The 26,666-nt window shown below is 37.8% G+C and overlaps 1 protein-coding gene and 1 pseudogene across 3 annotated transcripts in view; one reads left to right on the forward strand and one right to left on the reverse strand.

The window, feature by feature from the left end:
- The window catches only part of BTBD1 (BTB domain containing 1), a 44,704-nt gene extending 18,332 nt beyond the window's left edge, over positions 1 to 26,372 (forward strand). The window contains exons 4-8 of one of the 3 annotated variants that reach the window (XM_029237938.1): positions 4,162 to 4,359; positions 13,961 to 14,153; positions 20,706 to 20,793; positions 24,206 to 24,352; positions 24,862 to 26,372. In XM_029237938.1, the coding sequence (XP_029093771.1) occupies positions 4,162 to 4,359; positions 13,961 to 14,153; positions 20,706 to 20,793; positions 24,206 to 24,352; positions 24,862 to 25,020 (785 nt within the window). In that variant the 3' untranslated portion in view covers positions 25,021 to 26,372. Of the gene's footprint in view, positions 1 to 4,161; positions 4,360 to 13,960; positions 14,154 to 20,705; positions 20,794 to 24,205; positions 24,353 to 24,861 lie in introns of those variants that run through there. The other 2 variants (XM_029237939.1, XM_029237940.1) reach the window with 2 other exon arrangements.
- LOC114904248 lies at positions 27 to 3,913 on the reverse strand (annotated as a pseudogene).
- Positions 26,373 to 26,666: the final 294 nt, after the last annotated feature.

Here is a 26,666-nt window from a genome sequence, read left to right on the forward strand (position 1 = left end):
TTTTTGAGGGTATTAAATTATTTATTTATTACACATGATAATGGATGATACACAAGCTTCATTCCCATCTATATCTGGTACCATAATCCAATTTAGATATATTGCATAGGATGTGCCAACAATCATATATTAATAATCAGAAAACTCCATGACTTTGCTTGGGTGACCCTTTTCACGGTGAACTCCAGGTCACAACGCAATAACTGTCAGTTCAACTACACCAACGTTTCGGAAGACAATAGCTTCTCCACCAGAGCAGGTTGTAAATAAATTTTGAATGGAACCTGGCATCACCCTAAAGGAATACTAACTTCACACTGTTGGGGTAGTTTACCAAAATGGCTTCAGAGTAGACTGACTTTACACAGCACATTTAAAAAAAAGACACATTTATTCAGCATCATGATCAGACTGTTACATTTAGCAATCAACAGCATGGGTGCAAAAAAAAAAAAATCTACATTAAAACCCTTTGTTGGAATGCTTTACACTTTCCATAGAACAGAAACTAAAATAACCTGTTATACAATTAGTCACAAATACAGTCCTCGAGTTTTTTTGCCCATACACATGAGTATTGTCTAAAACATGTCTTCTTTGTAGCAGCTAGGCCCTACCACCACTGTGCTTTGGCTGAGTTCACAAATCTGTTGTAACCTGTAGCTTCCCTGTCACTTCTCTGGCTCTCCTCTCCTGCTAAGCTTTGTTTCCTGGCAGTAATCAAAACCTCCTGCCGCTGCCATAGCTCCTGCTGCTGCTGGAACCACCACAGCCACCTTGGTTTTGGGGTTTGGCAAAGTATTGGCCTCCACCACCATAGGGGCCAGAACTTCTGCCTCCAAAGTTTCCTCCTTTCATGGGCCCAAAATCTGAAGATTGATTGTTGTAACTGCCAAAATCATTGTAGCTTCCACCACCTCCAAAATTGCTTTCATCATTACCAAATCCATTATAGCCATCCCCACTGCCACCATAGCCACCACCACCATGGCTGCCACCAAAGCCAGCTCGACCACTGAAGTTTCCTCCACGACCAAAGCTGTCATTCCCACCAAAACCCCCTCCACAACCACCACCAGTTTCCAGAACCACTTTGACTTCTTTGGCTGGGTGAGGCACTAGCCATCTCTTGCTTAGATAGGGCTTTCCTTACTTCACAGTTGTGGCCATTCACATTGTGGTATTTCTGAATGACAGTCTTGTCTACAGAGTCATGGTCATCAAAGGTTACGAAAGCAAAGACTCTCTTTTTGCCAGTCCCTTGATCAGTCATGATTTCAGTCACTTCAATTTTCCCATACTGTTCAAAGTAATCTCTTAGATGATGTTCTTCAGTGTCTTCTTTAATGCCACCAACAAAAATCTTTTTCACCTGGTTAAGTGGGCACCAGGTCTTTGAGAATCTTCTCTTGAGACGGCCCTTTTTGGTTCCACAACTCTTCCATCCACCTTGTGTGGCCTTGCATTCATGGCCGCATCCACCTCCTCCCCAGTGGCAGACGTGACGAACCCAAAGCCCCTGGAGCACTTGGTTCTTGGATCCCTCATTACCACACAGTCTGTGAGCGCTCCCCGCTGCTCCCAATGGCTCCTCAGGCTCTCATCGGTTGTTTCAAAGCTCAAACCTCTGATGAAGAGCTTCCGCAGCTGTTCGGGCTCTTTGGGTGACTCTGTCTCAGACATGACAGCAGTGGAGGTGGGGGAGACGTCAACGATGCTTACTCAGCAGCGTCCACGGGCAGAAAGTAATCTACCGAATGTATCTCCTTGGGAACCTTGAAGTAGGTACCTTGCACAGGATGAAAACCCTATAAATATTTGTTGATTTGATTTGCAGTGGTTTGTATTAAAACCCAGTATTGTATGATGTTTATAAATATAATTCTGTGTGTTTTTATGATCTTTATTAGGCTCTCAGCTGTCATTTCTTATTATAACACATCTATCTATAGAGGACCTATGTGTTTTCACCTCATAGTCTAGTTTGTCACAATGTACTTGTTAAAAATTGGGAATGAAAGAGAATTCTAGGATCTGAAAGAAAGACCTGGCTTCAGGAGCTTTTTTTAAATAGCTATTTTAGATTCTAGGGATGCTTTTTCTCCTCTGGCATTTGAATATGTGCTCCAGAGGGATATGCTTACCTTTTTCTAAGTAGAGAGATACTGTTTCTTGTAGGTTTTTGCCAAAGGAAAAAGATAATATGTCACATTGATAGAACAGAATTAATTTACATTATGCCAGGGGCGGTATAATGTGCTTGTTTTTTAGCCTTTAAGTTTCTATGTTTACCTTTACTGAAGTTTTTAGCATACAAGGTAGAGAAATGGAGGTTCAAAGTTGTCTGTTTTTCTATTGAATGATTAAATATTATGATCACGGTATATTCCTAATCCTACAAGTATTGAGGTATGTTGACTTACATTCATTTATCTTTGAAAAGGTTTCCTGGGACCTTAGTTTATACTCATCTGCTCAGCTACAAGAGAAGGAAAAATCTTGATTTTTAAAAAAATTATGTTTAACCTCTTCATTTTTAACATATTGTTGGGCCCCTTCGGTGTTCCAGGGACTGTGATATCTTTGCTGTAATGATACCTATGTTTGTTATTAAACTAATATTTGGTTCTGGTATGAATGTGTAGACCATTGCATAGTAGAATTTTGTTTTTAATAAATTTTTCTTAGGTGTGTGTTTCTGGGCAATTTAATTATATTTTAATGTTTTCATTGATTTCTGGTCTACTGTAGTTTAAAAATAACTCAGCCTATTTTAATTTTGCCTATGATAAGAGGGAAAAGGATTCTGAGTGAGGGCCTGAGTTACGGTCATGATATTTATACTTGGATGTCAGATAGGGCTTTCAAACTTAATATGTCCAAAATTAAGCTTCAGATCTCCCCTCTCACCACCCCCCACCCTGCTTCCACATAGTAGTCTTTCTCATCTCAGTTGATGCCACTGTCATCCCTCCATTGCTTAGGGTATACACCTGGGAATTATCCTTTACTCATGCTCTGTATCACCCCCTATATCCAATCTGTTAGGACATCTCCAGTCTCCTTTCAGAGTATACCCTGAATCTGATCATTTTTCACCACTTCCGCCTGGTCCAGGCCACCATCACCTCTGACCTGGATCGGCACAAGAGCCTCCTAATTGATCTTGTTTCCACTCTTGCCTCCGTTACTGTCTCTTCTCATCACGGCTGCCAGGGTGGTCGTTTTAGAACATAAAATGTCACAGCTCAAAACCCTCCAGGGGTTCCCTTTTTCACTCAGAGTAAAAGCCAAATGATCTACAGGGTGCTACATGATTGCACCCCGCTTCCCACCATGTTTCTGGCCTCATCACCTACTAATTTTCCCTCTTGCTCACTCTCCTCCAGCCACACTGACCTCCTGGCTGTTCCTCAGATATGCCAGGCACACTCTCATAAGAGAGCCTTCGCACTGGCCAGTCCTGGAGTGCTCTTTCTCTCGAGGTGTGTTTGGCCTACTGACCCCACCCCCCTCGACCTCCTTCAGGTCTTAACTCAAGTGAGGCCTATCCAAACTATCCTATTTTAAGCTGCATTTCTGATTCCCCTTATTACCCTGCTATCTTTTCCTACATTTGTTATGTAACACAGTATAATTTACTTATGTTTATTGAATCTGTTTCCCCCATTAGAATGTAAGCTCCGTGAAGGCAAGGAATTTTTAACTTTTTGTTTAATGATGTATCCTCGGTGTCTAGAATAGTGCCTGGCACATTGTGAGTGGTTAATAAGAAATATTTGCTGAATGAATGAATGAATTGTAATCTGTAGACTTTATGAATTTGTTCATTACTGATTGGGAGCCTTTTTCTCTGACTTATTATTCTTGTTCTGAATATTTGAGTTTGCTTGCTGAATGGCATGAATATATAAGGAGATACTGTATCTAAGCTTCCATGTATGGTAAGTAATAAGTTGAATGTTAACCTTATAGTAATTTTTTAAAGAAAACTTTTCTGTTTAATTCCTTTAATTCTTTAATATTTTTAAGTGTAGACTCTATAGTTTTAAGTATCCTATTTTTATTGAGATTTGAAAATTTTATATAAGCATGTTTGTCAGTATTTTGTTAAAGAGCAAAATATTACTAATTTGATATATTTTTGTATTTTACCTGTAGACACACTCTGTGCAGTTCTAGAAAGAGACACTCTTAGTATTAGAGAAAGTCGACTTTTTGGAGCTGTTGTACGGTGGGCAGAAGCGGAATGTCAAAGACAACAATTGCCTGTGACTTTTGGAAACAAACAGAAAGTTCTAGGGAAAGCACTGTCCTTGATCCGGTTCCCGCTGATGACCATTGAGGAGTTTGCAGCCGGTAAGGCTGTAACTTGTCCAAAATCTATTTGAAACTATTTTAATGGGCAGTCAGTCTCCCTGTGCGAGAGAGGAAAAGAAGCTGTTTATGTATGTGCATTTGTGTGTATAATTTCATTCAATTCTTCTAATAGCCCTTCAAGATAATATTGTAGGTTATATATTTATGTATTTTAAAATTATATGTATTTTATATCTTTTAAAATATTTTGTATATTATAAATATATAAAAATTATATGGTATTTTATAGGTTTAAGAACTGAACCTGAGAGAGGTTAAGTGCCTCACCTAAAGTTACAGTGACAGATCTTTCTGACTCTTAGGGTTGATGCTTCTTAGTTCTGTGACCAGTTCTTGTTTCCCATATCAGCACTGAGTATCATCTGCTTTTAAGTCATGGCCAGATTGATTTAAAAGAAAAAAAAAAATCTCATAATGGTTTAAAATTATATTTCCTTATGTTTATTGGCCGCTTGTATTTTTTCTTTTTCCTTTTTTTTTGAATTTTTAAATTTAATTTTATTTATTTTTTTATACAGCAGGTTCTTATTAGTCATCTATTTTATACACATCAGTGTATACATGTCAATCCCAATTGCCCAATTCACCGCACCACCACCCCAACCCCCCCGCCACTTCCCCCCCTTGGTGTCCATACGTTTGTTCTCTACATCTGTGTCTCTATTTCTGCCCTGCAAACCAGTTCATCTGTACCATTTTTCTGGGTTCCACATATATGTGTTAATACATGATATTTGTTTTTCTCTTTCTGACTTACTTCACTCTGTATGGCAGAGTCTAGATCCATCCACGTCTCAACAAATGACCCAATTTCATTCCTTTTTATGGCTGAGTAATATTCCATTGTATATATGCACCTGCACCACATCTTCTTTATCCATTCATCTGTCAAGGGGCACTTAGGTTGCTTCCATGACCTGGCTATTGTAAATAGTGCTGCAGTGAACATTGGGGTGCATGTGTCTTTTTGAATTATGGTTTTCTCTGGGTATTCGTTCATGACTTTTATTCTTTTGGGGTATACAAATTTTTCTTTTTGATTTATTATATATATTCCAGTATTCTCACAAGTTGTTTTTGTTTTTGCTGATCAGAATCAATGTTTGTTTTTTCTTTTTGTAAACTTTTTAAATTAAAATATAACATGTACATAATAAAGTGAACAAATAGAGTGAATGCACCTGTTTAACCACACATATCAATTTACAGTACATTACCATACCCCACCAGTCTCCATCATGCCCCTCCTAGTCCTTAATCTCCCTTCCAAAGGTGAGTGCTTTCTGGCTTCTGTAAATGAGTTTTGTCTGTTTCTAAACTTAATATAAAGGAAGTCATACATTCAGCATGTGTTCTTTTGTATGTGGCTTCTTTCTCTTAACATTATGTCTTAGATTCATCTGTGTGGTTGTGTGTGGCAGTAGCTCATTCTTTTTCATTGCTGTATAATCTGTTGAATGGATGTGCCATGATTTCTTTATCCATTTTACTGTTGTTGGACATTTGGGTTGGTTGTTTGGGGCCTTTAAGAACATTCTTATACCTCTCACTTGGTGTACATATGTGAACATTTCTGTTGAGCAGGTAGCAGTGCAATTGCCATAAAAAATCATAGAGTATACATATGTTCAGCATTGGTAGATCCTACCAAATAGTTGCCCAGTGTAGTTGTAATAGTTCACGCTCAGCTGCCAAACTAAGAGAGTTAAGAGTTCATTCCAGTTGCCTCACATCCTCTCCATTATATGTATATAATCTGACAAAAGACTTGTATCCAGAATATATTATAGATACATATAATGTATATACTTATAGCTAATATCCCAGTCTGTGGATTGTCTTTTCATTATCTTAATGCTGTCTTTTGATAAATAGAAGGTCTTAATTTTAATGAATTAACTTATCAGTCTTTTCCTTTAAGGTGAAGGCTTTTTATGTCTTAAGAAATTTTGCCTGCCTCAGGGTCATGAAGATATTCGCTTAGGTTTTCTTCTAGGAACTTTATTGTTTTACATTTAACTTTTTGGTCTGTAATCCAGTTAGGTTTTTATTTTTTTGTGGTGTTTTTTTCACACATGTGTATGGTGTGAGGTAGAGGTCAAGGTTCTTTTTTTTTTCCCCACGTGACTATGTATTAAAAACTATCCTTGCCCCCATACACAGCAGTGCTAACTTCGTTGTAAATCAGGTGACTGTATATGAATGAATCTATTTCTGGAATGTTTAGTCTGCTCTACTGTTATATTTGTGCATCCTTGAACCAATTCTGTGGAGTTTTCATTTCTGTAGTTTTAAACTGAATCTTGAAATCTGGTACTGAAAATCCTCTAGCTTTGTTCTTCTGGATTACCTTGGCTATTCTTGGTCTTTTGTGTTGGTAGTTTCATATACCTAAATGTTTTAATCAGCTTGTCAGTTTCCACCAAAAAAAGTCATGGGATTCTGATTGGAATTGCATTGAATCCATAGATTGGTATGGAGATAATTGACATTTTTATAATATTGAGTCTTCCAATCAATGAACGTTGATTTAAGTCTTTTTAAAATTTCTCTTAGTAATACTTTGAGTTTTCTGGTAGAGGTCTTGCATATTTTTTGGTAGGTTTATACCTTATGTATTTTACTTCTTAAATGTTATTGCAATGATTAGTTTTTTTAATTTCCATGTCCTAACTGATTGATTGCCAGTATATAGAAATACAGTTGATTTTTCCTGTATTGACCTTATCTAGTGATCTTGCTAAATTTATAAATTCTAATAATTATTTGTAGATGATTGTGCATAATCTACATGTACAATCATGTGATCTGCAAACAATAATAATTCTATTTCTTCCTTTCTAATCCTTAGACATTTCTTTTTCTTGCCTTATTGTATGACCTAGGACCTTGAGCATATTAAAAAGTATGGATAGTGAACATCCTTGCATTATTCTAGTCTTAGGCAGAAAGCTTTCAGTATTTCCCCATACAGAGTATGCTTGCTGTAAATTTTTTGTAGATACTCTTTATTGGATTAAGGCAGTTTCCTTCTATTACTAGTCTTGTAAGAGTTTTATCATGAATTTTACCAAATGTTTCTCTTCTTTTGAGATAATGATATGGTTTTCCCCTTTGTTCTCTTAGTATAGCTTAATATAGCATTGATTGATTTTCCAAGTTAAAACTTTGGATTCCTTACATAAACCACACTTGGTTGTCATGCATTATTCTTTTTATATATTACTAGATCCAATTTGCCAGATTTAAAAAATATTTTTAGGACTACTTCATGAGAGAAATTAGGCTATAATTTTTCCTTTCTTGTAATGAAATTGTCAGATTTTGATTATCAAGGTTATGCTGGTCTCATACAAAAGTTAGGAATATATCTTTTTTCTGTATTCAAGAGTTTATGTAAAATTAGTGCTATTTTTCCTTAAATGCTTAGGGGAATTCACCAGTGAAGCTGTCTGGATCTAGTGGTTTCTTTGTGGAAGGTGTTTTTTTTTTTTTTTTTTTTGCGGTACGCGGGCCTCTCACTGTTGTGGCCTCTCCCGTTGCGGAGCACAGGCTCCGGACGCGCAGGCTCAGCGGCCATGGCTCACGGGCCCAGCCGCTCCGCGGCATGTGGGATCTTCCCGGACCGGGGCACGAACCCATGTCCCCTGCATCGGCAGGCGGACTCTCAACCACTGCGCCACCAGGGAAGCCCATCCCCACAAGTTTTGATATGTTGTATTTTCATTGCATTCAATAAAAAATATTTTCTAATTTTCATGGTAATTTTTTTCTTGACCCATGGGCTATTAAGTATATAGCTTAATTTTCAAATATTTGGGAATTTTTCTTCTAGCTTTAAGATAGAAATTTCTGTTTAATTCTTTAGTCTCTTAGCAGCGCCTTTCTGCCTGGTTTTCTGGTCTCATAGTTTTCTCTTGCTTGTGCATAGCTTAGGAATTGACAAATACTTTTTTTAAATTTTATTTTTGGCCGTGTTGGGCCTTTGTTGGGTCTTTGTTGCTGTGCACAGGATTTTCTCTGATTGCGGCCAGCAGGGGCTACTCTTCATCGCGGTGCGTGGGCTTCTCATTGTGGTGGCTTCTCTTGTTGCGGAGCACAGGCTCTAGGCACATGGGCTTCAGTAGTTGCAGCACAGGGGCTCAGTAGTTGTGGCACACGGGCTTAGTTGCTCCACGGCATGTGGGATCTTCCTGGACCAGGGCTCAAACCTGTGTCTCCTGCATTAGCAGGCAGATTCTTAGCCACTGCGCCACCAGGGAAGCCCAGGAGTTGACAAATACTTCAAGGAGAAATTATGCACAAAATGTTGGTCTTGCTTGTCTATTAAGTATTCTCTTCCGGATCGTTGTCTGGCTGCCTTGGTAGCTTTGAATTACAGTTTTTGTCTCTTCAGTCAGTTGAGGACTACCACAATTTCTAGGTTGCCAGTTTCTACGTGGCATTTATGCCCTGTGAAGCAAATCAGCAAATATCCCAAGGGGAAAAGTGGTGACAGATATAGGGCTTCATCTCAATACATTTCCCTTCTCAAGCACTGACTGCCTCAGTTGTTCTCTGTTAACATGAAATAGCTATTTTATGTACTGTTTCATGTATAGTTGTTCTCTGACGTAGGCTCTTCCATCTTATAGACTTCTTAATATTTTTATGTAGTGAAATAATGTTTCTTTTTTTGCTGTTATGTATGTTCTTTTCTATTATGCTTATTATTTCTGTATTATATTTTTCAAAAATGTTTTAGGGAGAGCTCCCTTTATGTTCTCTATTTTGCTGTTGAGTGTGTGTGTGTGTTTTCTGTCTAGAGATTAGGAAGTAATAAATTCTGCATTTACTTTTTCCCCTCCAATTTTCTTAATTCATTTCATAATAAAATGATATTTATTGACCTTCCCTATTTAAGATACGAATGTTAACATGGTGTTCCATCCTTTCAACCTTTCTAGCATACTTTATGGTAACTGATTATACACTCACATAACATACTACAAAAACACAACTGTATTAGACTTAATTACAGGTTGTATTGGATTTAGTGTTTATCACCAGTTCTTTTATGATACACCTTCTTGAATTCTTTATTTTGATTTACTCATTTGTTGAGTTTATTCTTGATTACTTTCTTTAAATAGGTATACGGTAGATATCTGAGAACGTCTTTCATGATCTGAAGACTTCTTTTTTCAACTAAGGAAATTTTATAATACAGGCATACCTTGGCAATATTGTGTGTTCCAGACCACAACAATAAATTGAATATCGCAATAAAGTGAGCCATACAAATTTTTTGGTTTCCCAATGCATATAAAAGTTATGTTTACACTATATTATAGTCTGTTAAGTGCAATAGCATTATGTCTAAAAAAACCAAAGTACATACCTTAATTTAAAAAGACTGTATTGCTAAAGAATGCTAACTAACTCTGAGCCTTCAGCGAGTCCTAATCTTTTTGCTGGTGGAGGGTCTTGCCTCGATGTTGACGGCTGCTGACTGGTCAGGGTGGTGGTTGCTGAAGGTTATTATGGCTGTGGCAACTTCTTTTTTTTTTATTTTCATTTTTTTAAAATTTTTGGCTGCGTTGGGTCTTCACTGCTGTGCGCAGGCTTTCTCTAGTTGTGGTGAGCGGGGGCTACTCTTTGTTGCAGTGCACAGGCTTCTCATTGCGGTGGCTTCTCTTGTTGCGGAGCATGGGCTGTAGGTGTGCAGGCTTCAGTAGTTGTGGCATGTGGGCTCAGTAGTTGCGGCACGCGGGCTTCAGTAGTTGTGGCGGATGGGCTTATTTGCTCCGCAGCATGTGGGATCTTCCCGGACCAGGGCTCAAACCCGTGTCCCCTGCATTGGTAGGCGGATTCTTAACCACTGCGCCACCAGGGAAGTCCTGTGGCAATTACTTAAAATAAGATAATAATGAAGTTCGCCACAGTGATTGACTCTTTCAGGAAACATTTCTCTGTTAGCAGGCAATGCTGTTTGATAGGATTTTACCCACAGTAAAACTTCTTTCAAAATTGGAGTTAGTTCTCTTTCACCCTGCCACTGCTTTATCAGTTAAGTTTATGTAATATTATAAATCCTTTGTTGTCATGTCAACAGTCTTCATAGCATCTTCAACAGGAGGAGATTCTGTCTCAAGAAACCACTTTCTTTGCTCATCTGTAGAAGCAACTCCTCATCTGTTCAAGTTTTATCATGAGGTTGCAGCAGTTCAGTCATATCTTCAGGCTCCACTTCTAATTTTAGTTCTCTTGCTATTTCTACCACATCTGCAGTTACTTCCTCCACTGAAGTCTTTGAACCCCTCAAAGTCAAGCATAAAGGTTACAGTTTACTTCCTCCAAACTCTCTTTAATATTGATATTTTGAACTCGTTCCATGAATCATGGATGTTCTTAATGGCATCTAGAATGGTGACTCCTTTCCAGGTTTTCAGTTTACTTTGCCCAGATGCATCAGAGGAATCACTACTGTCTATGGTAGCTATAGCCTTACAAAATGTTCTTCTTAAATAATAAGGCTTGAAAGTCTAAATTACTCTTTGATCCATGGGCTATGGAATGGATGTTCTGTTAGCAGTCATGAAAACAACTGTACATCTTCATGAGTGCTCTTGGCTGACCAGGTACATTGTCAAGGAACAATATTTTGAAAGGAATCTTTTTTTTCTGAGCAGTTGGTTTCAACAGTGGGCTTAAAATATTCAGTATACCATGTTGTCAGCAAATGTGCTGTCATCCAGGCTTTTTTGTTCCATTTATAACACAGAGTAGATTTAGCATAATTCTCAAGGGCCCTAGGATTTTCAGAATGGTGAATGAGCATTGGCTTCAACTTAAAGTCACCAGCTACATTAGCCCCTAACAAGAGTGTCAGGCTGTCCTTTGAAGCTTTAAAGCCAGGCATTGACTTCTCTCTAACTATCAAAGTCCTAGATGGCATCTTCTTCCACTAGAAGGCTATTTGTCTACACTTGTCTACATTGAATTATCTGTTGTTTTATGTAGCCACCTTCATTAATTATCTTAGCCAGATCTTCTGGATAACCTGCTGCAGCTTCTACATCAGCACTTGCTGCTTCACCTTGCACTTTTACATCACAGAGGCAGCCTCTTTCCTTAAACCTCCTGGACCCCCTTCTGCTAGCTTCAGACTTTTCTTCTGTAGCCTCCTCATCTCTTTCAGCCTTCATAGAATTGAAGAGAGTTAGGGCCTTGCTCTGGATTAGTCTTTGTCTTAAGGGAATGTTGTGGTTGGTTTGATCTTCTATCCAAACCACTCAGACTTTCTCCATATCAGCATTAAGGCTGTTTCACTTTCTTATTATTTGTGTGTTCACTGGAGTAGCACTTTTAATTTCCTTCAGGAACTCTTCCTTTGCATTCACAACTTGGCTACTCTTTGGTGCAGGAGACCTAACTTTTGACAAGCCTTCTTACTCAGCATAACCATTTCTGCTTTTGATTTAAAGGGAGAGATGTTTGACTGTTCTTTCACTTGAACACTTAAGAGGCCACTATAGGGCTTTTGTTTTCATTTTTTTTTGTAAATTTATTTATTTTATTTTTGGCTGCATTGGGTCTTCGTTGCTGTGCGCGGGCTTTCTCTAGTTGCGGCGAGCAGGGGCTACTCTTCATTGCGCTGCACGGGCTTCTCTCTGTGGTGGCTTCTCTTGTTGAGAAGCACGGGCTCTAGGCGCGTGGGCTCAGTAGTTGTAGCTTGCGGGCTCTAGAGTGCAGGCTCAGTAGTTGTGGTGCAGGGCTTAGTTGCTCCGTGGTATGTGGTATGTGGGATCTTCCCGGACCAGGGCTCAAACCTGTGTCCCCTGTGTTGGCAGGCAGATTCTTAACCACTGTGCCAGCAGGTAAGCCCAACTATAGGGTTGTTAATTGGCCTAATTTCAATACTGTTGTGTCTCAGGAGGAGACAGAGAGATGGGGAACGGCTGATCAGTGGAGCAGTCAGAACACACACAACATTTATGCAGATACCTGCATAACTTAATTGTTCGCTGTCTTATGGGTGTGGTTCATGGGGCTCAAAACTATTACAGTAGTGACATCAGAGGTCACTGATCACAGACCATCATAACAAGTATAATAATAATGAAAAAGTTTAAACTATTGAGAGAATTAACAAAATGTGACACAGAGACACACAAAGTGAGCAAATGCAGTTGAAAAATGACAGCAACAGACTTGTTGATGCAGGGTTGCCACAAACCTTCAATTTGTAAAAAAAATGTATCTGCGAAGCATAATAAAGCGAGGTATACCTGTAGTCTTGAATTATTGCATCATCCTATTTCTTACTGTTAGTTCTTCAGGAACACTTGTTACCTGTATGTTGGTCTCTGCTTTTCATCATCCATTTTAATCACCTTAACATTTTAATTCTTTTGTCTTATTTGTCATTCTGAGAAAGATACATGAGTTTTCACCCCCATCTCTCTTCTGATCTTATGCAGTTCCAGTTACATTCTTTTCTTTTTCTCTAAAATGCATGTTCTAAGTTTGTAATTGTATTTTTTCTTCTTTACAATCTTTACTTATCCAGAGATTGCAAATGAACCATGGGGCCAGGTCTGGCAGGTTGATATATTTTGTTTGTGATATTCTAAAAATTTATATTAAAAATTAGGGTATTTTATGTTAAAATCTGATTTATAGTTTCTTAAACCAAATTTCTAGTGTTTTGCAGTCTCTATATTTAGATTGTTTTTACCAGCCTTGGAAGGAATCTCCTGGCATCTTTTATGAGGAATAGCATTTATTCCTGGTTAAATTTAAGCTGTTTGGAATTTTCTCTTCCCAGAAACAGTGAATGAGAAAACTATAGCATGTGATATGCTGCTTCCACAGCTCTTCCAATCTTAGCTCCTGACCTCTGCTGATTTCAGAATCCCACAATGAAAGCACTGTGCCATCTATTTCTACCTCTAAATATTCCATTGTTTGATTACAGCCTCAGACAGATGGGGAATGGAGAGGTAACGATAGCTCTGGCTGCCACTGTAAGCACTTCTCCAACTCTCCTCTTTCTGGGAAATGGAACACTCAGGGCAAATGGATAGAAAAATCCAGGGATCTTTCTGTGATCTCAGGGTTTCATCTAAGCTTTGATTTATTAATGATTTTAACACTTACATATTAGGTTAACCTCGGATGAATTTAGTAAAACTTTAAAATTAAATATATGCTAAAATTAGGGGTTTCCCTGGTGGCGCAGTGGTTGAGAGTCTGCCTGCCAATGCAGGGGACACGGGTTCGTGCCCCGGTTTGGAAAGATCCCACATGCCGCGGAGCGGCTGGGCCCGTGAGCCATGCGCTCAGCCTGCATGTCCAGAGCCTGTGCTCCACAACGGGAGAGGCCACAACAGTGAGAGGCCCGCGTACCACAAAAAAAAAAAAAAAAAAAAAAAAAATATATATATATATATGCTAAAATTATATATACTGAGATTTTTCTACCTCATTTTTACTTTACATCTTTCACATTTGAATTCACATTATTATGGGGAGAATTACAAAGTTAGGAATTGCAGTGAAGTTACTTTTATTGAGGTTTATGTTTTTATTTCTACAGGTCCTGCTCAGTCTGGAATTCTGTCAGATCGTGAAGTGGTAAACCTCTTTCTTCATTTTACTGTCAATCCTAAGCCCCGAGTTGAATACATTGATCGACCAAGATGCTGCCTCAGAGGAAAGGAATGCTGCATCAATAGATTCCAGCAAGTAGAGAGCCGGTGGGGTTACAGTGGAACGAGTGATCGAATCAGGTATCTGCATATTGTAGATTTGGGGGGGGGGGGGGGGGGCAGCGGCTCGCATTTGGCTTTTATGTTCATATTGTGGGAGATAATTAACCACATTTTATTTTATACTTTGTTTAATACATTTCTAACTTGATACAACAGTCAAGAAGTCAGTGAGGCTTACTGGTCTCTCCACTGAATTATGAGTGAGGGAATCTCTTAGGAAACAAGTAGAGTAAGAAAGGATTGACTTGGGCCTTCTATTTTGTGAGTTTCGTTTGGATTGCCACTGCTGGTGAGCTGAAGTCTAGACCTTAATTGATCAAACATTATTTTTACAGCCTTAGGGCTATAATTTAATACATTTAATCTTACTTGGTTTAGTGTGAGATTTTTATTTGCATAGATGTTGCATGGAAAATATCTCAGTATACATTTGTAACAACTTTGGGAAAATTTTTTTTTTATTTTAAAAGATGCATGCATATAATCCTTTTGGAATTTATATTTGCTCTACCGTGTTTCCTTAGGTTAAATGTCAAAATAGAATATTTACCTGTTTTCATAAAACATGCCTTTTGAATTTTCATTTATTTAATATTAATAGCACTTTGGTGTAAAACTAGAAACTAACAAGAAGTTTGTTTAAAACTAGAACATCAAGAGGGAGAGGACTCTTACAAATATTGGGTTAAAATGGAAATAAAAATGCATTTGTAGACTATTTAGTAATAATTCACAATGAGAATACTATATGTGAGAACTTAGGGGATGAGGCCAAAGTGTCACACAGAGAGTTAGCAATAATTAACTACTTTTATTAAATAAATTAGAGTAGAAATAAATGATTTCAGCATTAACCCAAGAAGCTAGAAAATGAATAGCAAAAGAACCATGTGAAAAGAGAAAGGAAATAGGTAAATGTAGAAATTAATGAATTAAAAATAGTAGAATTGTTAAATATAAGCTGGTTCCTGAAAAAGACCAATCAAATAAGCAAACCTTGGGCAAAGGTAATAAAACATACTTACATCTACAAATAATGGAATATAATAATATACTGAGGAAATTTTTATTTTAATTCTGGGTTTACTCTGTGCTAATAAATTGAACATCTTGATGGAATGGATCATTTTATAGGCAAATATAAATTATCAAAATTGACTGAAGAAGAAAGGCTGAATAGACCAATTACCATGGAAGAAATTAAAAGTTATCAAAGAACTGTCCCTTCACAAGGTGGTTTTGACAGGTGAGTTTTATCAAACATTCAGGGAACAGGTTGTTTCGTTGAACATTAAAAGAAGAAAATACTTTTTGGTTAATTATTGAAAGAAGCATAATCCTTATACAGGAATCTGACAAGGCAAAAAATTTTCTAGGTCAATCTCACTTATATAGAAAAGAAATAAAATAGCGTATTGAATCTAGCAGTACCTTAAAAGAATAATACTATAACAGCAAATAGATGTAAATCAACTATAGTCCAATTTTTAAAACAGTGATAAATTAGGGTCGGAAAAATACATCCAGTGGAGATAAATATGCAAGATCCATGTTCTGACATCTTAAGTTTGGTTCTAAAGCTATAAAGTTACAGAAATTGAAGAGTTTATCACATGAAAAGTACACATATTGCTCAGGAGAAGCGTGGCTGTTTCAGATACAGAGACTTTAGAGAAGTTTCTCCTCTGGTTTCTTAGAAAGGGGACACTGAGCAGTGCAATGAACATCATTTAAAATAACATCCATCCAACTGAGTTTTGTAAGGCTATTCCTAATAACGTCCATCAATGCAAAAGGAGTGCAAAAAAGGCAGATAAGAGTTTGTTTGGAGATAGAAAGAATGGCGCAAAACTAGGAAATATATTACTGTAATTCACCATGGTAGCAGATCAAAGGAAAAAAAATTTATTTTGATGTCAAAAAGACTTTTGGGGCTTCCCTGGTGGTGCAGTGGTTGAGAGTCCGCCTGCCGATGCAGGGGACACGGGTTCATGCCCCAGTCTGGGAAGATCCCACATGCCGCAAAGCGGCTGGGCCTGTGAGCCATGGCTGCTGAGCCTGCGCATCTGGAGCCTATGCTCTGCAACGGGAGAGGCCACAACAGTGAGAGGCCTGCGTACCACAAAAACTTTTGATAAAATTTTACCCTCGATCCAGATATAACCATTAATAGGCTAGGTCTAGAAGAATACTCCTTTAACATGATGGACTATTGAAACCTCAAGATAGGGATGCCTGGTAACCTTGCTGTTTTTCAGTAGTGTTCTTAAAACTCTGATTGATGTAGGTATAAAGATAAAGAAATATACGTAATTAATACAACATTGTAAATCAACTATACTTCAATATAAACAAACAAAAAAGAAAAAGAAATATTGGAGAGGAAGAGATGTTTCTCATTTTTTTCAGATAACTTCTATATTAGTAGTTCTTCACTCCATCAGACCTAGTTCTCCCTTTTTTTGTAATAAATATTTTGTATTCCCCCTATTTTAACCTGAAATGAAATTCATAGATAATGTGTTTCATTTTTTTAAAATGATATAATGGCCTAGTTGTAATGTAAAGGACAGTAAATGTAACTGATAGTAAAATCAAATGTGTACTTCAATATGTAGACACTTGGGCAGCACCAGAAGACAAACAAGCAATCAGAGATAGTACCTGTATGCACCAGCACACTGAGACAGCTGTAGGTGCAGGGAACAGGTGTATTATACTCATGTCCCAAATACCATGAGCAGCACTGCTGCCAATTTTGTCATTTTCTTTAAAAGTTTCAACTAAAGCAAACTATGGTCCATCCTGTTTATCCAGTTTCCATATTTGAGAACTCATCTACTCGCTAGAATTTATTTGTAACCCCCAAATCAATACCAGCAGCGCTTTCTTAGTCATTCACAGAAAAGATTTTAGTTGCCTGGGACCATGCTCCTGTGTGAGATCAAACAAGGAGGATGCTCTGCCTTCTTATTTCAGCGCTCATACAGAGATGGAGATGGTAGGGGGCAGTGCAGTGCAGGACACTACAGCTCTGTGGCCATTGGACAGTTTGAATCCCATCTCTGGCATCTGTTAGTGGGGTGGCCTCAGGCAAGTCACTTAACACTCCTTAATTCCATTTCTCTTTTGTGAAACACAGAAAATGGGATATACTAGAATGAGTCATTCTTAGGATTTAAGATTATAATCCACATGAGTGGTGTGTGAGTGTGTGTGTGTGTGTGTGTGTGTGTGTGTGTGTGTGTGTGTACATTCCCCCTAAGAGCAGTGGTTTAGTATTTGCTAATTCTGTGTTTGTGCCAACTATAAAATATAACTACCACAAATAATGAGAAATGACTGTATGATATTTCCTCGATTTGTATAGTAACCTCTTGTAAAAGTCAGTGAATGTTAAAATTGCTGTAAAAATCTTGGTTTATTAATAAAAAGGGATTAAGTTCAAATCTCATAGTTAAAAACAAGTTTTTCATCTACATGAATTCTGACAGGACACTTGAAAGTTGGTTGAGATTCTTTGTTTTGGGAGACTTTCCTAAGTATTGCAGTAAATCTGGTGTCCCTGGCTCCCTGTCAGTGGTGCATCATGTCCTTTGTGAAAACAGAGCCTGCCTCCCTGGGCACAGAACTCCTTTTGAAAACAACTAGTCCACCCAGACAGCCTCAGGATCAGTAAAAATCTATTAGAACCAATGCATAGTAGTGGCAACTTATAAAACGTATGTGCAAAACCCAGTGATGTTCCTGTGTCATTAAAATTCATTTACAGAGATGGGTGGTGTTGATGGTTAACAACAGTGTGAATTACTTAATGTCACTGAATGGTGCACTTTAAAATGCTTAAGATGGTACATTTTGTTATATATTTTGCCACAATAAAAAAATTTTAGGGCATTCCCTAGCGGTCCAGTGGTTAGGACTTGGCACTTTCAGGGTGGTGGCCCGGGTTCAATGCCTGGTCAGGGAACTAAGATTCCGCAAGCCATGCGATGCAGCAAAAAAATAAATAAATAAAATTAATGTTTGAATTTTCAGTTAAAATGGTGAGTAAAAACGGACCCCACTTGCAATAGTAACAAATAACATAAAGTAGCAGGGGTAAATCCTATAGGAAGTGTACAGTATGGTATCTTTATAAAGAATTGGAGAACTTCGACTGGAATCAGACAGTGTCTTTCCAAACTAACCTTTCTGAGTTAGGCAGTTCCTTGTAGAAGTCACATGTTTTTGGTAGGGAGGAGTGGGTTGGCAAAATTATTCTAAAATTAATTTGCAAAAGTAAATGTTTCTTTTTTAAAAGAGTGGTATTAATCAAATATGAAAAATATTGTAAAGCTGTAAGAGAATGTTGTACGGAACATACTACAGAGTTCAGAAACCAACCTAATGTAAATGAACATTTAGAATGTGAGGAAGGATTAACCACTGGGAAAATAAAGTTAGATCTTTACTGATGCCATCTTCCAATATTTGTATAAATTAAAATTTTAACGTTAAAAAAAAGGAAACCGTGAAGGTGCCAGAACAGAATATTTATTATGAGGATGAGATAGGCCTCTCTGAACTTGGCATAGATCATAATTTGACTACAAATAATTCAAAATGTTACATCCAAAACCACCATAAAGTTAAAAGATAAATGACAAATGGAAATTTTTTGTAATGGATGTTACTGACAAATCATATAATAACTATATAACATGGTCTTTCGAATCCACATGAAAAAGACACTCATCAGCAGAGAGAAATGGGAAAAGAACGTGAGTGGGTTTTTCATTAAAGAGAAAATCCAGTAGATAGTAAGCATATGAGCAAATGTGTTAACTCAGTAATCAAATACAAATAGAATTTGTCAATCATCAGTTTCTCAACAGCAAAAAGAAATGAAGATACTTGTGGTTGTTGAGAGTCAGATAGAAATGATCTTCATTCCTTGTTGGGTGTAAAGTTTTATAATCTTCCCAGAAAGCAATTTGATAAAGTTCATCTGACGCCTTAGGAATATGCCTTTCATTTTCCCCAGAAAATCTACTTCCAGGAATTTATTCTAGGAAATAATGAAGGCACTGTGAAATGATGGTTCATCCTGGCATTGTTGTATAATAACAAAAACTGCAAATAACCTAGATTATTTAACAAGTAGGAATTGTTTAAATATAATGAATCAGTAGTAGTTTTTTACCTTTTTACATGAAGTTACAAAAATATATATATTCTGACATGGTTTTTAAAATAATACATATATGTTCATAGAAAAAAGTCTGTTTTTCTATTGTTTAAAAACAGAACTAAAAGTCTGAAAAGGAAGTGCACCAAATTGAAAATGAAGTTATCCCTAGATGGTAGATTTAGAGATGCTTTAAATTTTTCCTCTTGTTTGCTTAGCTGCATTTTCTGACTTTTTTTAAACAGAGAATATATTGCTTTTTTATAATAAAAAATTATAAATAATATATTTTAAAAATTTTAACGTGATCCTCATACTGGGAGTTTCACATAGTGATTGAGTGTGACCTTTTGATCCATGCAGACCTGGGATTGTGTCCCAGCTCTGCTACACATTTTGATCCAGGCAAGTTAATTTCTCTAAATCTCAGTTTCTTCAGCTATAAAAACAGGATGATAAAAATCATACTGTGTTACTTAGTTTATAGAGCTGTTATGATGACTAAAGGAAATAATTCATGTAAAGAACTGAAGCTCGGTGCCTGGCACAGGAAGTGCTCATAAAGTGGCAATGGTATGGTAGTAATAATAATAAAACTTGTTACTTCAGTTCTTAAAGTATGAAATGTTGAGGATAACTGCTTTATATTATAGATTATCTCTTATTATACAGTCATTTAGTGCCATTTGTGCTTGATGCTAGTTTTTATACATTTATAACATGGAGTAAGGTGGGTCTGTTTCTTAACTATGGTGACTAAACTGGATCTGCTAATTGTTCTAGTGTGAAATCTCATTCTGATCCACCTGTGTAACTTAGGTCCTGTCCCCAGACCTCCACCACCAGTTCTGTTACAGCAGCCTGCTTCCTTCACAACTCTTATCACAATTTGTAATTAACGATTTATCCCTTTGTTTACTTATTTATTATCAGTGTCCTCCATTAGGCCATAAGTGCAGTAGGGGCAGAGACTATCTTGTTGACCATTATTTCCCCAGTGCCAGGCCCAGTAAGTATTCATCGAGCTGAAGAATTGTCAGAGTTTGGGACGCTGCACATCAGGTCTGATGGCTGACACATCTCTGTTCATGAAGGAGATGTGCAGACAGATTTGGACTAAAATTATCATCACAACAAAAGTGGGTATTTAGGTTAAGTAAATTGCTTGGCTCAAAAATGAAAACAGAAAACAGATTCTACTTAAGTTCCCAATAAGTTACTCTAGCAAGAGTTTTTTGGTAAGCAGATGACATTTCCAAGGATGTTTAATTTTTGATAGTTTTCTTTATTATGAGCAAAATTAGATGTTCTGAGTAACACTTCAAAAATGTATAAGCCTTTGGAGTATGAATGCTTACTGAATTATGTATGTTATTTTATATTTGGCCTCATTCTCTCAGGTTCACAGTTAATAGAAGAATCTCTATAGTCGGATTTGGTTTATATGGATCTATTCATGGTCCCACGGATTATCAAGTGAATATACAGGTACACTTTTTTTGCCCACTGTATACCATTTGAAATACATAACAAGTGTCATTTTACGATAAGATATTGTTTCGGCAAAATCCAAATTTTAGTATAATTATCACAGGCATCAGAAAGCCTATTAGTATTTTAAGCCTAGAGGTTCCACTTTACAATTGATCTAAAAAGTGTAGTTTCAGAAAATTGAGGTCCTGGGGTCCTTAACAGAAGCATTAACATACAAGGAGCTCTCCTTTGTCCAGGAAACCCTTCTGTTAGTTCATCCTGCTGTGCACTGACTGTCTCAAAACACCCACCTGCTTTTTTCATGGTACTTTGAACTTTAGGGCTTGAGACTGTCTAATTTCCTATAACTACTGGTAACACCTCTGATTTCTGATTGTCTGACCATACCCTGCCCCATTCTTAGGTCTGCTCCACCTCAGTTCTTTCAGATATGACACGATTACTTAATCTCGAAGAAAGTGAAGCACCTCTCTCCTTCCCTTCCCGTCAACCAGTGTTCTCCACACTTTTGATTGCACATCCCAGTTAGTGAAATTATTTTTGAAACACATCTACATTGTACTTTTATTTACTATACACATATACCTATGCAATACTATACTTATTTTATATTATACATAAATTAAAACACAAAAAATAGAAATGAAAAGAAGTAAACAATGTTTCAGACTTCTTTCAGCTGAAAAAACTAGCCTTTCTAAAATGTTAATTAATATACAATTTTTAATAGTAAAAACATTGGTGAACTTTGTGATCAAAATGCATCATTGACTTTCAAGATACACAACAATTCAAAGATCTGGTCTGGTCCGGGGACTTCCCTGGTGGCGCAGTGGTTAAGAATCTGCCTGCCAGTGCAGGGAACACGGGTTCGAGCCCTGGTCCAGGAAGATCCCACATGCCGCAGAGCAACTAAGCCCGTGCGCCACAACTACTGAGCCTGCATGCCACAGCTACTGAAGCCCTCACACTTAGAGCCCGTGTTCCACAACAAAGACAAACCACCGCAATGAGCAGCCTGCGTACTGCAACGAAGAGTAGCCCCCGCTCGCCACAACTAGAGAAAGCCCGTGTGCAGCAAGGAGGGCCCTATGCAGACAAAAATAAAGATCTGGTCTGATGACAGCCAAAAAAGATACTTTACTACCTCACAAAGACACCTTGTTCCAAATGGAAGAATTGCTTTATTGGCTGTGCTAATGAAATGCTCATTTTTAAATTCTATCCACTGACATTTATAGTGAAATTCAGCTATAAATTAAATCATTCATGTCAATTCGTTGCTCTTATAAACCAAAGCCACTGAGATTGTTTATTTGAAAGATTTTAAAGGTTAGGAAATTTTGTTTCTATAATTTTTAATGCCAAAAAGCCACAGCAGACCTCTCGGGTATAAAAGATTTTCATGATCACTCCCTGTTTTACTTTTTTTTTTTTTTTTTTTTCGCGGCACGCGGGCCTCTCACTGTTGTGGCCTCTCCCGTTGCGGAGCACAGGCTCCGGACGCGCAGGCTCAGCGGCCATGGCTCACGGGCCCAGCCGCTCCGCGGCATGTGGGATCTTCCCGGACCGGGGCACGAACCCATGTCCCCTGCATCGGCAGGCGGACTCTCAACCACTGCGCCACCAGGGAAGCCCCCGTTTTACTTTATATACTGTTAAGATCCTATCCATAGGATCCATAAGCCCCCTTAAGCAGGCTGTATAATCTGCAGGCCTGGGAAGGAGTGAGGGCCCCACAGTCATTCTCTTCAATTGTGGAACCCCTGTCTTCCTTCAGTGCCCCTCCCATATTACATGAGACACCAGATTCCTTGTGTACAGTCTGAGGGAGGGCATCGGGGTTATAGGTATATTAAAATGATAAAATATAAAATGAATAGAAGTAGGACTTCTCTTTATTTTCTTCCGCCCGGTGGCTAGTCCCATGCACCCTCTAGATAACACTACCAGATAGACCTGCCTGGGTTTGAATCTCAGCTCTACCATCTCAAGGGTGTGTCTGTGGGCAAATTAGGTAACCTCTCTGAGCCCCAGTGTCCTTGTTTACTTTGACAGTAGTGGAACCTCCATTATGTTTTTGTGAGCAACGGTTGAGATGATGCATGTAAAGTGTTTGGAACATAGTCTGTTGCTGTCATTGTTGCTGTAGTTTTATAATTTGAGCCTCACAATAGCCTTAGGAAGAAGGCAAACAAGTTTTTTTTCCCAAATTAAAAGATAAAACTGAGGCTCGGAGAAGTGGTTTACTCTAGATTACACTGCCACAATGAAATCCTGTCTTACTACTTTTCCAGGGCACCATCATGTCTTTTTTTTAAATTGAACTGTGATATACTGTAGTCCCTCAGTATCTTCAGGGGATTGGTTCTAGGACCCCCTGTGGATACCGAAATCCATGGATGCTCAAAGCCCCTTATATAAAATGACATAATACAGTCAGTCCTCCACATCCACAGGTTCTGCATCCGCGTATACAGGGGGCCGACTGTACATACAGAAAAGTAGACGTAAGTGGTACGTATGGCTCCCTTTTCATAAACTGTGAACACACTTGTGTAACGAGCAGCCTGATCAAGGAACAGGGTATTACAGCACCCCAGACATCCCCTTGTGATCTTTTCTGGTCACTATCCCGCCTGAGGTGGCCACTGTCCTGATCTCTCGCTGCATGCACTGGTTCAGCCTGTTTTACTATTACCGTTTTTACCTGATGTATGCAAAAAGATGGCTTTATGAGCCTTGGCCTCCACACATACTGTTCCCTTGCATGAAGACTTTTCTCTTATAACCTGGTAACCTCTGAGTTGAGCTTTTACAGCTCTCTTCTGTGGAGCCTCCCCTCTTCCTGACAAAATCAGTTTTTGCTCTCCTCCTCCACTTCATCTTATGCATAGCTCTCTGCTGCAGGCGCTGTACTGAATTGTCATTGTTTACTTGTCTTCTCTAACGACTAGAAGCTCCTTGAGGGTGTCCCTCAGTGCCTGGCACAGGTTATGGAACTAAATCGAAAAGACGGAATTTTCATATTTTGAAATATCCACATAGGAATTGCTACAGGAACTTCCCAGCAATAAGACATAGGCTAGCAAGGAGTAAAGGCTCATTTCCCTCAGGTGTCGAAAATCCACACAGTCTAAAACACCAGTTCCCAAGCCATGTGTCTTTTTTAGAAGCTCCTCTCTCCTGCAGCCAAAGCCCAGTTATCTGACATCCTCCCCATCCTTATTGCAGTGAATGCATTTTCTGACAGTGTGTTTAAAGCCATCTTTAGTGGTTAGAGACAGTAGAGAAAAATTACAGCAGAGAGATGTAGTAGTCTATTCTGCCGTGCCTAAGGGCTTCATACTCTCTTCTACGAAACTTTGTTTTAACTTAAATTTAATTTTTCTTTTAAAAATTACAGATCATTGAATATGAAAAAAAACAAACCCTGGGACAAAATGATACTGGATTTAGTTGTGATGGGACTGCTAACACATTCAGGGTCATGTTCAAAGAACCCATAGAGATCCTACCCAACGTGTGCTACACAGCATGCGCAACACTCAAAGTAAGAGTCTTCCCGAATGTTCCAGGTGGTGAGCTGGCGGGGCCCACGGTTTCCTCTTGCATGTTATAGAGAGCGTGTTTCAATAGAAGCTGAGAGTCACTAACAGTACAGCCTTGTCGGAAGCAGAGAAGGTAGGAAGGTGGGAGCTAAAATATTCCACTGCTTTGAGAAGAGCAGTGCCTCTCAGCAGGGCTCTGCTCTGAAAGAAATAGTTCTTCATAAGAAATAGCCTTTTGTTTGAGTAGGAGATTGTAAGTTTGACAGAAGATAAAATAAAACAATTATTTCCTTAAAACCATTTCACTGTCCTCTAATAGCTGAGCTCTACATTCATTATTTTTAGTCATTAATTAGCTTGTAGCAAAAACTACATTTTTCCTTAAATGACTTGGCATAAATTTTTATACAAGAGCTATAACGAAATACAGTAGATCGGTAATATAATTAAAATAGCACATTAAATTGCTTATTAAACGAAAATTACTAATGAACCTTTTGTTCTCATTTAGGGCCCAGATTCCCACTACGGCACAAAAGGACTGAAGAAGGTAGTGCATGAAACACCTACTGCTAGCAAGACTGTTTTTTTCTTTTTTAGTTCCCCTGGCAATAATAATGGCACTTCAATAGAAGATGGACAAATACCAGAAATAATATTTTATACATAATTCAGCATTATAATACATAATGGCTAAATAGTACCATACAGTCTAGTCTCAGAGGCATAAAAAACTGGCCACAGAATATAACTGTAAGATAAGAGACATTTTAGTTTCTTAGAAAAGATAGATAAGTGTTGACTTAAATCTCTGCATGATTTAAAGGGAGATTTTCCATTTTCTTGTAACCTTAGGGGGAAAAAGAACCGGTTTAATTGTTTAAAAAAAAAACAGCTATTTATCTTGCATAATTTCATAGATTAGCTGACTCATGATCTTTCAGCAGTTTTATAACTGAAAGATTCTTGTTTTATATAGCTGGTTTGGTTTTTTTCCTGTTTTAACTTTTGAAGGTTACATAAGATGAGGTGGGTCAGTATTCCTACAGAATTCCTATTAACTCAAATAACTAATTTCAGAAAATGAAGAAAACTGACCTCATCTTTGGAGTTTCTAACTATCTGGTGGTTAGCATTTGCAATATTGCTAGAAATAGGCTTAACAAATGCCAAAGAAAATCTTCAGTGCATTTACAGAAAAGGATATTTTATAATATATATATGTTACCTAGTACAGTTTTAAACGATAAATGAAATTTGTGCGAATTCACAATAATGTGATATAAACAAAGGATCCAAAGGTGTACTCCGAGACTGGCTTCTGTATCACTAAGCTGCACCACTGTACGTGTCTCTCTCTGCGGGGGGTGCGGTCGAGAATTCCCAAGATGGAGATGGTGGCGGTGGTGCTGATGGTGGCGGAGTAAACAGACATCAGTTCAGCTCTGTGGCGATAATCTTACACAGCAAGAACTGGAATGAAATACTAACATCTCTAACAGCTGCTTTGAAACTTTAAAGATATCTAACAGAATCACTCCTGAAAAGTATACTTTCTGTCACCTACACAGTCCTATCCAAGAAATAAAATACGTTTTAACATTCATGACCTCACTGTCAGAGGTACAGCTGCCTAAGGAGGGGATAGGAAGTATATTGGCAGAATGACATTTATACACTTTTATAAAGCAAAATTTTTATATAGAATTCTTCTTCTTTCCCTTCAAAATGATTATCTCATTAAAAATATATGTGTGATTAAGCTATATCAAATAGTTGTGGAAGATGTGTAGAAATCAATTCTTTTAAGTATCAACTTAAGAATTATTTCTAAATGGTAATTAGGATAAAAAATTTTCCATCTAAAGTAGTATTTGATATTTTCAAGAAGGTAGTGAGGTGTGGTGGTGGCAGAGGTCTCATGTAACTGAAGGTAGTCATACAAGGGACAAGAAATGGAACCATTTACTGACATGGGACGTCCCCTGGAATTTTTTAAAAATAAATATCTATTGTACTTTATTTTTTTGTCATTTGTCTTTTCTAAAAGTTGAGTGTAAGACACCATTTTGGAACAAAGCTTCTAATTAATTGAGGTTGAACCTTATTTTTAATTTATGGAAGTAATGCAACCCATAGTAAGAATGCCTTACTGTTGCCTTAAAGCAACTATAGCAGCAACAACTGTTGTCGTCTGCTGCTTCATCAGTTTCTTTCAGTCTCAGGTTTTTCTCCCCTGTTCTACTCTCAGTAGGTGAGAGAAAGGAAACTGTGCTTGTTATTTACTCTGATATAGTGTAAGGACCATCTCGCCAT

The sequence above is a fragment of the Monodon monoceros genome, unplaced genomic scaffold, assembly GCF_005190385.1.
Source record: "Monodon monoceros isolate NGI ecotype Baffin Bay Population unplaced genomic scaffold, NGI_Narwhal_1 Super_Scaffold_21, whole genome shotgun sequence".
In the NCBI taxonomy this organism is placed as follows: Eukaryota; Metazoa; Chordata; class Mammalia; order Artiodactyla; family Monodontidae; genus Monodon; species Monodon monoceros.